The 11551-nt window shown below is 46.2% G+C and overlaps 1 protein-coding gene across 3 annotated transcripts; it reads right to left on the bottom strand.

The window, feature by feature from the left end:
• Positions 1-225: 225 nt before the first annotated feature.
• ldhd (lactate dehydrogenase D) lies at positions 226-10584 on the bottom strand. Of its 3 annotated transcripts, none has more exons than XM_084672768.1 (11): positions 10334-10554; positions 10125-10237; positions 8852-8993; positions 8619-8760; positions 5780-5939; positions 4876-5075; positions 4346-4474; positions 2134-2261; positions 1811-1856; positions 1376-1487; positions 226-1033 (listed from the first exon to the last, which is right to left on the bottom strand). In XM_084672768.1, the coding sequence occupies exons 1-11, from the start codon at positions 10415-10417 to the stop codon at positions 868-870; spliced, it is 1422 nt and encodes a 473-aa protein (XP_084528894.1). In that variant the 5' UTR covers positions 10418-10554; the 3' UTR covers positions 226-867. The 3 variants fall into 3 exon arrangements, with proteins under 3 accessions (XP_084528894.1, XP_084528893.1, XP_084528895.1); XM_084672767.1 differs by having other exon boundaries at positions 1811-1901; positions 10334-10550; XM_084672769.1 differs by lacking the exon at positions 226-1033 and having other exon boundaries at positions 1375-1487; positions 1811-1901; positions 2072-2261; positions 10334-10584.
• Between the last annotated feature and the right edge of the window lie 967 nt (positions 10585-11551).

The raw sequence follows: 11551 nt of genomic DNA, 5'->3' as shown, positions 1-11551 counted from the left end.
CCTACAGCTCCTCACTACACACTAACCCTCCCAGCACCCTACAGCTCCTCACTACACACTAACCCTCCCAGCACCCTACAGCTCCTCACTATACACTAACCCTCCCAGCACCCTACAGTTCCTCACTACACAACACACTGCTATGTGTCTCCATCCTGGTTGGCTTCCTGCACTTTAAAGGATGTAAAATCGGGTTTGGACTGGGAATTTCAAGAGGAGAGAAACTTATGAAGAGGACTTATTTATTTCATCAAAATTATTTTTTGCACTACATACTCGTTGTGTACCAGCACTCCACCCAAGTGAAGCATAGAAAGTAATTTAATCTAAATTCATTTATTAAGTCCCATACAATCAATAAATAAACTGGTTTTATCTATACAAATAAGCATCTTCTCATTTTAAGGGATAAAAAAAAAACGGATACATTAACTGTTATATTCTTGGTGCTTATGACAGAAACACAAAACATCACACTACTGATGTCTGGTGGCTGGGAGATGTACTGCATGTGTCAGTGCTATTTACTGTATGGCATGCTCAAGTGAACCCTCCCTGGCTTGCACCTGTTATAAACTCACATAATACCACATTGCTGCTTCATTAAGAGTAGACAAGTCTAGCCATCTGGCCTGTAGCTCAATAGAAAACACAATTTAATTTAATACATTAGATTAAAATATATTTCGCTGGTACAATGTAAAATAATGTGTAATGGTGTTCCTAGCTCATCTGGTTCCATCTGGTCTCAGATATTTAACCATTGCGTTAGAACAGACAGTTACCAGAGAGCGTATCACATGATCATGACTGGGTCATGGGCCAAACAGAGCAGAGAACAGGAGGCCATACTGGAAACGCAGCAGGCTACAGGACCTTCCCAGGATTCATCAAGTTCTTGGGGTCCAGGGAAGCCTTGAGGCCCTGCATGACCTCCATGGCCTGGGGCCCCACCTCTTCCCTCAGCAGAACACGCTTCCCCAAACCTACACCGTGTTCCCCAGTACAGCTGCCATCCAGGGCCAGAGCACGCCTGGGGGTGGAGGAGGGGGCAGAAGAGGAGGAGGGGGGCAGAGGAGGAGGAGGAGGGGGGCAGAGGAGGAGGGGGCAGAGGAGGAGAATATATGTAGTTAATCCAACCATGTACCACATTCATACAGTAGATAGATATAGTTTTTATTTTCATTCAACAGTACAGCTACGTGCACATAAGAACGAAATGTTGTTCTATCTATCTACTGTATGAATGTGGTCCATGTTAGGGAAGTCACTGGGAGAGAGTGTGCTGGGACGGGGGGTGGCAGAGAGAGTCATGGAAGGATTATAAGAGGAGAGGGAAAGAAAAAGACACAGAAGAAGAGAGAGAGAAGCCTACCTGGCGAGTCTGTCAGTGAAGAGGTGAACTCTCTCCACCTCATCCTGATCCTCTGGGTCCAGCACCATGATACAGTGGAAATTCCCATCCCCCACATGACCTGCAATTGGCCCTGCAAGAGACACACACACACTCCGTCTCTCCCATGTGTGTCTGTGTGTGTGCATGTAGTGTGTATATGTGGGTGTGTGTGTGCATGTGTATGTGTGGGTGTGTGTGTATACATGTGGGTGTATATGTGTGCCTGTAGGTGTATTTACTGTATGTGTGGGGTGTGGGTGTATATGTGTGGGGTGTGTGTGTACGTGTGGGGTGTGTGTGTGTACGTTTGTGGGTGTATATGTGTGGGTGTACATGTGTGGGGTGTGTGTGTACATTTGTGTGTGTATATGTGTGTGTGTGTGTGGGGGGGTGTAGGTGTCGTGTTTTTGTGACCTGTGAGGTGGTTCTGGATCAGGTCCCTTTTGGTGTCCACGATGATCTGAGGGAGGTGGGACAGAGGCACACACACATCTGTGGAGTATGCCTGCACACACACACACACACACACAGTGCATAGTTCATTACAGTATGTCAACACACACACACACACACAGTCATCACACACACACAGAAAACACAGTAGCTCCATACACACCAACAGATCCCCCCACATACACAACCCTAACCCTAGACAGGTCAGGTGAGGGCCCATACCCCAGACAGGTCAGGTGAGGGCCCATACCCCAGACAGCCAGACAGCCCAGGTGAAGGCCCACCTTGCAGCCTGGTCTCAGAGCCAGGGCAGCGTACCAGGCGTCGTGCCGAGCCTTCCACAGACGTCCTCGTGTCTCTGGGTCCCGCGCCCAGCTGAAACCTGACCCCCCGTTCTCCTGGACAATCTCCTCTGATCACACACACATATTACAGACACATACATACAACATAAAGTATATACACACACCTAAACAGTATATACACACACATATACACACACACTATGGGCCCTATCTTGCATCCAGCGCAATTTACTTTGTCAATGACGCAAGTATCATTCCTAGTGTGCATTTGACGCAAAGTGGACTTTTCCCTCCACAGATGCACTTCGGTAAATTAGGGAATTACTTGGTCCTCCCGGGGGCAATCAGCGAAAAAAGGAGGCGTGTTCCGGCGCTAACGTTCCCTGGTGCTATTTTGCCGTTTCAGAAAAACAATTCGGCCACTGACCTGGAAAAACGTAGTCTAAAGTCAATGGCGCTTATTCAGATTCTATTTTAAAAGTCACATGACATGAAAACTTAACTTTAGGAAGTTATTTAACATTAATATGAGTTCCCCTAGCCCGCCTTTGGTCCCCCAGTGGCTAGAATTTTCGATAGGTGTAAACCAAGCCCTGGGTGTTGTTCTCCGCCTTTGAGAAAATGAAGACTCAATTGCTCTGTTTGAAAATCTCCTCCTAGTGATGTCACAAGGAGGACGGTTACCCCCCCTCTCTCTGCTTTGCCCGCCCAGATAATCTGGCCCGCCCATGACAAACTGAGCTACAATCGTGCAAAGGCAAGTGCAATATCGTTTTTTCCTGGAGAGACATCATGGCTAGCAAAACGAACGAAGCATAATAGTTGCTCTGTGTTTGGATGTACAAATCAAAACAAAAGTTATTTTTTTAGTTCCTTCATCCGAGCCTCTGCACAACCAGCATCGTAATTTTATTTTCGCTAGAAATGCGCCGACACAACTTCCCAAAGTTTTCTATGTCTGCACCAAACATTTCAGCCACTGTTTCCTCAACTTTATCCACTACAAACCTGGCCTCGCTGAAATTAAATTCTGGATCATTACAAACTCTCCTTGGTCAAGCTACAAACCTTGGACAAGTAAGTTAACTAACCCTAACCGAACAATCCAAGATCATGGCATACTGTCCACAATCAAATCCAGCTAACTAAGTTAGCGACATATGGAGAACAGGCCCCTGAGGTGCGCCTGGAAAATCTGCCGTTATAATAGCAATCCGCCATGGAACAAGCGCTGCTCTTAAAGGGAATGTAAGATGACGCTCTGATTGGTTTATTGCACATGACGCCCAACCACACACAGTAATGTAGCTACTTCGGACCAACCCATTTTAGATTTGCGCCAGGCGCAAAGTCAGGCGCAATGTATTGTGTGTTGGCTAATAAGAACAGGCTTGATCAGCTTGTCAGAGTGGCCAGTAAAGTCATTGGGGTAAACCAAGTCCAGCTCTCTGAGCTTTATGTTCGGCAGGTCGCAAGGAAGACCCAGGCCATATTGGCTTCTACTGACCATCCCCTGAAGGGGGAGTTTGAGCTCTTGCCTTCAGGAAGATGGTATGGAGCTCCCACACACAGAACAAAAAGATTTGGGTACTCTTTTGTTTGTTTTGCTCTTGGGAGGCTTAATGTGCATAAATTAATAGCATGAAGTTTTTATGGAGGGAATGTATTCTGGGTTTTCAATAATTACATTTACATTTAGTCATTTAGCAGACACTCTTATCCAGAGCGACTTACAGTAAGTACAGGGACATTCTCCCTAAGGCAAGTAGGGTGAAGTGCCTTCACCAAGGACACAACATATGCACCATGCGCCGGGAATCGAACTGGCAACCTTCAGATTACTAGCCCGATGCTCTACCCGCTAAACCACCTGACTCCCTCCCAATATTAAGTGATCCTTGTACTGTATTGTAATGTATTGTGTGCTGTCTTGTGTGGTGTCAGGTATGCTGTTTATGTAGTATTTTATTATGGATTGAATGTGTTTTAATACCTGTCTACAAGCAAATTTTCCCTAGTGGGATCAATAAAATTGACTTGACTTATCCTGCCGGCAAAATAGCAACCGCGCCAGAGTCCCACCCATAAAGTTACTTGCGCTTTGCGTTTTGATACTTGTGTTTCAGATTGTTAAAATAGGGCCCTATATTTATATTTATACACACCGACACACACCCAAACACACCCACACCTGTGGAGGTCACCTGCTCCTCCAGGCTCTTCTCAGTTCCGTGGAACTCCAGGAAGAGAGTGGGGCAGACAGGGTAGGAGAGGGAGCTGAACCGGTTACATGCTGCTATCATCACGTCATCCAGGAACTCTGGTGGACACACACACACACATACACACACTAACTTCATCCCCCGTTCCTATGCCTATCCCCTACCCTTTACCCATTACTCTTTACCTACCCCTAACCTTGCTTACCCACCCCTAATCCCACCCTATCCCTCCTTACTTCAACTACCCCTACCTACCCCTTCCTCACCTACTCCTCCTCACCTACCCCTAGCTCCACCCCTACCCCTCCTCACCTACCCTAACTCTATCCCATCCCTACTCCTCCTCACCTACCCCTAGCTCCACCCCTTCCCCTCCTCACCTACCCTAACTCTATCCCATCCCTACTCCTCCTCACCTACCCTAACTCTATCCCATCCCTACCCCTCCTCACCTACCCTTCCTCACCTACCCTTAGCTCCACCCCCTGTCCCTCCTTACCAATGCGAGCGATGGGCACCCCTGCCTGCAGAACCTGCACCGTGCTGTCCACAGCAGCCTGGACAGAGGGGAAGGAGCACACGGCCGACACCACAGCCTCAGGGACACCGTAGAGACGCAGGGTTGCCTTGGTGATGACCCCCAGCGTGCCCTCAGAGCCCACAAACAGGTTGGTCAGGTTGTAGCCTGCAGACGTCTTCCTGACAGAGACAAACAGATAGACAGGCAGACAAGTAAACAGACAGGCAGACAGACAGGTAGACAGGCAGACAGACAGACAGACAGACAGACAGACAGGTAGGCAGACCAGTCAGACAGGTAATAATGATAATATTATAATATTTTATTTGTAAAGCGCCTTTCTTGCACTCATAGCACTACAGTACAGTTAAAATAATCATCATAAAAACATGATATACAATAACAATAAAAACAGACACAAAAACCATTTAAAAACCTGATTTAAAAAATACATTTTAAACAACTTCTTAAAGTGGAAAAGCAAAGGAACATTTCTGATTGAAACAGGAAGTTCCACAGTTTAGGAGCAGTGCATGAGAAGGCCCTTCCATCTAAGGTTTTAAATTTGCAGAGAGGCTGGTACAGAGTATAGAAAAGACAGGTAGACCGATCTGCTACTTCTCTGCTGAAGGCTAATCAAGTTCCTCTTGTTTACTCCTCAAACATCAATCCTCCCCCTCCTCCTCTCCTCAACCATCCTCCTCCCCTTCTTTTCCTCAACCTCTGTCCTCAATCTCCTCAGCCTCTCCTTCTAAACAATCTTCCTCGTCCTCACCCTCCTCCTCTCATCTTACCCTCCTAAACCTCTCCTCAACCTCCTCACCGCCTCCTCTCCTTGACCTCTCCTCCTCAACCTCCTCTCCTCCTCCTCCTCCTCCTCTACCTGGGCCTGCGGCGTTGCCCTGCGGTGTGGAGGATGGAGCCGTCAGCCAGAACCACCTCCAGGTTCAACACGTTCTCCTTCATGGTGCCGTAGCGCACAGCGTTGGTGCCCGAGGCACTGGTGGCTGCCATGCCACACAGAGATGCATCTGCACCAGGATCTGAGCAGGTGAAAGAAGGAACAAAGGCCTTTGTAAAACTGATACTGATATCATCTGAGCATGGTTCTGAGTGAGTTCAAGTCAAGTTCAAGTATTTTATTTGTCAGGTACACAGAACAACACAAGGTCAGACTGGGCACTGAAATTCTTAAGACAAGACAACGCAAGCACCTGGCATAACATAACATATAAGTACAAAGAACATAATTGACATATATACTGAGCTTAAATAAGTGAAAATTCCTAAATATACAGATAGCAATAAATAATCAACTATACTAACCCTAATACTAAAACTTCCTAAATATACAGATAACAATAAAAAAATACACTATACTGACCCTAAATGCACATAAAACCGATTACAACCCTATAACCTTTAAAACCTAGGTGGAGTACAGTACAATAGTGCAAAATTGCAGATCAGTGACTAAGTCAATGACCATACAGGAGCCTGATGGCGAAGTACAGTGAGGCTGAAAGTGACAGTGTTTAAGTGACTAGTGTGCAGTGAATCAATGTTCATATCAGTGTCCATTCAGAAACCTGATGGCCCTTGGGTAGAAACTGTTGTCCAGTCTGACCGGATGCTGCGGTAACGCCTGCCAGAAGGCAACGGCGTAAAGAAACTGAAGGATGGGTGGTAACAGTCTCTTAGAATACTGCCAGCTTTCCTGAGGCAACGTGTGTGGTAGGTGTCCTGTAGGGCTGGGAGCTTCATGCCGATGATGAGTTCAGTAGAACGGACCACACTTCATAAGGCCTTGCGGTCCTTGTCTGTGCAGCTCCCATACCACACTGTAATGCAACCAGTCAGAATGCTCTCTATAGTGCATCTGTAAAAGTTAGTGACGATGACAGAGTCCAAACCAAACTTCTTCAGTCTCCTCAGGAAGTAGAGGCGTTTACGGGCTGCTTTGACCACCTTGTCCGTGTGAACAGACCAGGTGAAGTCGTTGCTGATGTTCACCCCAAGGAACATGAAGCAGCTGACCTTCTCCACTTCAGATCCGTTGATGAGTAGGGGTGCATGCTCCTCCTCCTGCCACCTCCTATAGTCCACAATAATCTCCTTAGTCTTGCTGATGTTGAGAGAGAGGTTATTGTCCTGACACCATGATGTTAGGATGTCAACCTCCTCTCTGTAGGCTGACTTGTCACTGTCAGAGATGAGGCCCACGATGGTTGTGTCGTCAGCAAACTTAACAAGGAGGTTGGAGCTGTGCGTTGCCGCACAGTCGTGAGTAAACAAGGAGAACAGGAGGGCTGAGCACACAGCCTTGGGGGGTGCCTGTGTTGGTGATCAGTACGGATGAGGTGCGGTCACCGATTCTCACCACTTGTGGCCTCCCTGTCAGAAAGTGGAAGATCCACTTGCAGAGGGAGGTGCTTAGTCCCAGGTCCACAAGCTTGGAGACCAGTCTGGAGGGGATGATGGTGTTGAATGCTGAGTTGTAGTCAATGAACAGCATCCTCACATACGTATTCCCCTTGTCCAAGTGGGAGAGAGCGGTGTGCATAGTCAGAGCGATGGCATTGTCTGTAGACCTGTTGGACCGCTATGCAAACTGCATAGGGTCAAGGGTGGGGGGCAGCGAGGAGCAGATGAATGATTTGACTAGCTGCTCGAAGAACTTTATGATGACAGAGGTCAGTGCTATCGGGCTATAGTCGTTCAAACATGTGACCTTGGTGTTCTTGGGCGCAGGGATAATGGTGGTCCTCTTGAAGCAGGTGGGGAGTACAGACAGGTTGAGGGAGAGGTTGAAGATGTCACTGAAGACCCCTGCCAGCTGGTCAGCGAAGCCCCTGAGGGCCCTACCTGATATGCCGTCTGGGCCAGGTGCCTTGCGAGGGTTGATCTTCTTAAAGCACAGCCTCACCTCGGCTACAGTTAGTGTAGGCACACCACTGGCTTGGCCTTCAGGTAACTCCACTGCAGGGGGGTCACTGTCCCTCTCAAAGCGAGGGTAGAAGGAGTTCAGCTCGTCTGGCAGTAGGACAGAGGACTGGGTCTCACTGGAGCCTCTCCCTTTGTAATCTTTAATGGCTTTAAGTCCGCTCCACATGCGCCTGGAGTCAGAGCCATGGTAGCTGGACTCCACCTTGGTCCTGTAAGCCCTTTTCGCTGCTTTGATGGCCTTCAGAAGGTCGTATCTGGCCATCCTGTACTCATCAGGGTCCCCAGAGTTAAAGGCGACAGTGCGGCCTCTCAGATTGGCCCGGACCGCGGCATCAACCCAGGGCTTCTGATTTGGGAAAGACCAGACAACCTTCCGGGTGAGACACAGATACTCCCTTTCCACCTAAACTAACCTGGTTCTAGTTCAGGGATGTTGCTAGTGCTGGTTTGCAGTTGGTTCAGCTTGCAAAACTTTTTAGAACCGGTTTGCTTTTCAACGGGCAAGACAGCTACATAAATGACATCACTGCATTGGTTTCTTCACTGGGGAAACTATGTGCAGCTAGCTAGTTGTATTTGTTAGCGTTTAGTGTCCTTGTTTGAATTGTTGGTTTTAGAATAAACCCATGAAAAGGTGGTGATGGCTAAGATGGTACAAGCTAGCTACTATATTTTTGTTAAGAGAGAGAGTGAGAGACAGAGACAGAGACAGAGAGAGAGAGAGAGAGAGAGAGAGCGCTTTGGGAAGTCTGAGGCAGCTAAGACAGCTTGCTCACCCACAGGGAACCACAGACCCGTGTCTCTCAGGTAGGAGTTGAGGGCTTTGCGTGTCACACCTGGCTCCACCGTTACATCAAAGTCTTCCTCATGGAGGTCCAGCACACTGTCCATGTTCCTCAGGCTGAAACACACTCCGCCCTTACAGAGAGACACACATACTCACATACATGCTCACTGCTCACACATGTACCAGCAGCGTTTACATCAGAGTTGTCAGACATCCTCCCACCTTCAGAGCTCCGACACCACCTTCCAGACCTGTCCCAGTGCCGAAGGGGATGATGGGAAGGCAGTGATGGTGGCAGATCTTGGCAAGAGCACTGACCTCCTCCACTGACCGTGGCCACACCACCACGTCAGGAGGACAGCACCTGACATGACACAGACACTGTTACACATCTGATACACACGACACAGACACTGTTACACATCTGATACACACGACAGACACTGTTACACATCTGATACACACATTTAGTCATTTAGTCATTTACACACAACACAGACACTGTTACACATCTGATACACACAACACAGACACTGTTACACATCTGATACACACGACACAGACACTGTTACACATCTGATACACACATTTAGTCATTTACACACGACACAGACACTGTTACACATCTGATACACACAACACAGACACTGTTACACATCTGATACACACAACAAAGACACTGTTACACATCTGATACACACAACACAGACACTGTTACACATCTGATACACACATTTTGTCATTTACACACAACACAGACACTGTTACACATCTGATACACACGACACAGACACTGTTACACATCTGATACACACAACACAGACACTGTTACACATTTGATACACACAACACAGACACTGTTACACATCTGATACAAACAACACAGACACTGTGTTACACATCTAGACACTAGCAGAGATCTATACATTAATATAGTATGGTTACACTGGTATAGTTTGGTCCTATACACTAGTATAGCAGAGATCTATACACTGGTATAGAATGGTTCTATATACTCGTATAGTATGGTTCTTTACACTAGTATAGCAGAGATCTATACACTGGTATTGTTTGATTGTATACATTAGTATAGTAGAGTTCTACAGTATTTTGGTCCAGGTGCAGTCTGTATTTACTACCCACTGGTAACATCACCATGCAACAATTACATCTCAATTGCTTAAGAATAGCAACAATAACATCTTGATTACAATAGCAATCTTATTAATGTATGGCGAACAAAAATATAATATATCAGTAAGATCTCAATTCCTCAACTAAAGTCAAACAAGGACGTGTTGATAACAGTAGTCTCTACTGCCTAGTACAGTTCAATGCCTAGTACAGAAACAACATGTCTTACGTACAACAACAACTAGGCTACATCAAATACAAAAGTACAGAGAGGGATGTACCTAAAGTTATAATTTGCGAAAACAGGAATTGGGTGAGGTAAGATTGAAGAGCATCCAGGCAGACAGACAGGCGAGCTCACCTGTGTACTGACTCGTCTCTCCCATGTTGCTCTCTTACAGCTTGGCTCAAGGAGACCCCATCTTCGCCACACACTGATCGAAAAGCAGAAACCACGCGCTCCAACCCACAATTCTGTCACACACACGCGCACGCAGAGCACTGGAATTCAATATGATGTTGTGCTATATGCACAGATGAGAGTATATACGCTACCTCAAACATTCTTACTTTCAACGACTGTCCTTTGTTGATAAAACGGCATTGTGCAAGACGGGACATACGAGGGACAAAGCGACGGATCGCGAAAAACATGATATTAATGTCTAATTGACCCAGAAACCAAGGAACCAGCAGGACTCTCTACCTTCTACTTTGGATCCAAGTCAATAACTCCTACTAGACAACCGTATTACAACCACAAGGAATAGCCTACATATACTTCCGGATCAGTTCATGACGTCGAGTGGCGAAATGTTTTGGAAACTTGCTTTCACTTTCTACCTGGAATTCTACCTGGCATAGTGGAACATTACGTAATTGAAAAAACGAAAACTTAACTAGTACAAGTTTCACGTGTACGATGTAGCATTATATGAGGGTTCTGTAGACTGACTCATAAGATATGGTCTACAATTTTGGAAGAGCTAAGTCACCGAATATAATATCGTGTTTTGCCCAATTATATTTATCATATAGCCTACCTTGAATTACCTTAGACGATAAATGACATTGCTGCATTTGCAAACGCGAATTTAAGATAGCCTGTCCTTAAATACAACCGGTAGATGACGCTGCGGTGTTCCAAAGGGAAACCAAGTTTGAAACTTACGGAAAGTGAGTGCGTGTGTGTATGCATGCGTGTGTGCATTTGCCCGCGCGTGTTTTGAGACAGACACATACAAACTCACACGCACTAACTAACAACTAGTTAGTTATTTTATTGACACAAAAATTATTAAACGTTTAGGTCAGAACAATATCCAAACAGAACAATATCAGAACAATATCCAAACAAATCACATATACAATTAACTCATAAATTAGGGTTACCATAACCCTACACGAGCAGACACACACAGTGATGGGAATGCAAACAGGAAGTGTTGTTGCAGTGCTAACTGTCCTGACCAGGGCACGTGGGTTGTTCCTTCAATCGTTTCATTTGTTCCATTCTTAACATTCAATAGAAGCATTCACTCGCCTTATAGTTGTAGGCTATAGAAAGTTGTCTGTTTAAACAGTACTCCTGTGTCCTCGGGATTATAGTATTGCACTCATACACTCATTTGAGAGTATTACTCACCATTTGAAGCGAATTCAAGTATACCATAGTAATGGTGACTATTTAAAGGATTTAAAGACTAACCCTAACCCACACTGAGCACATCTAACCCCTCCCATAACCTTTCATTGCCCAGAGGACCAGGCAAATATGTAAAGAATGCG

The sequence above is a fragment of the Hypomesus nipponensis genome, chromosome 14 (assembly GCF_054491055.1).
Source record: "Hypomesus nipponensis isolate SF chromosome 14, ASM5449105v1, whole genome shotgun sequence".
Classification (NCBI taxonomy): domain Eukaryota; kingdom Metazoa; phylum Chordata; class Actinopteri; order Osmeriformes; family Osmeridae; genus Hypomesus; species Hypomesus nipponensis.
Note: the sequence above shows the minus strand (reverse complement) of the source record. Positions and strands in the feature narration are given on the sequence as shown.

Coding starts and splice junctions, on each gene's coding strand:
- ldhd (XM_084672767.1), bottom strand. CDS start 10,417: ATGTTTTTCGCGATCCGTCGCTTTGTCCCTCGTATGTCCCGTCTTGCA. Junction 10,238..10,333: donor ACAAAGGACAGTCGTTGAAA/GTAAGAATGTTT, acceptor TGTGTGTGACAG/AATTGTGGGTTGGAGCGCGT. Junction 2,262..4,345: donor GGAGCAGGTGACCTCCACAG/GTGTGGGTGTGT, acceptor GTGTGTGATCAG/AGGAGATTGTCCAGGAGAAC.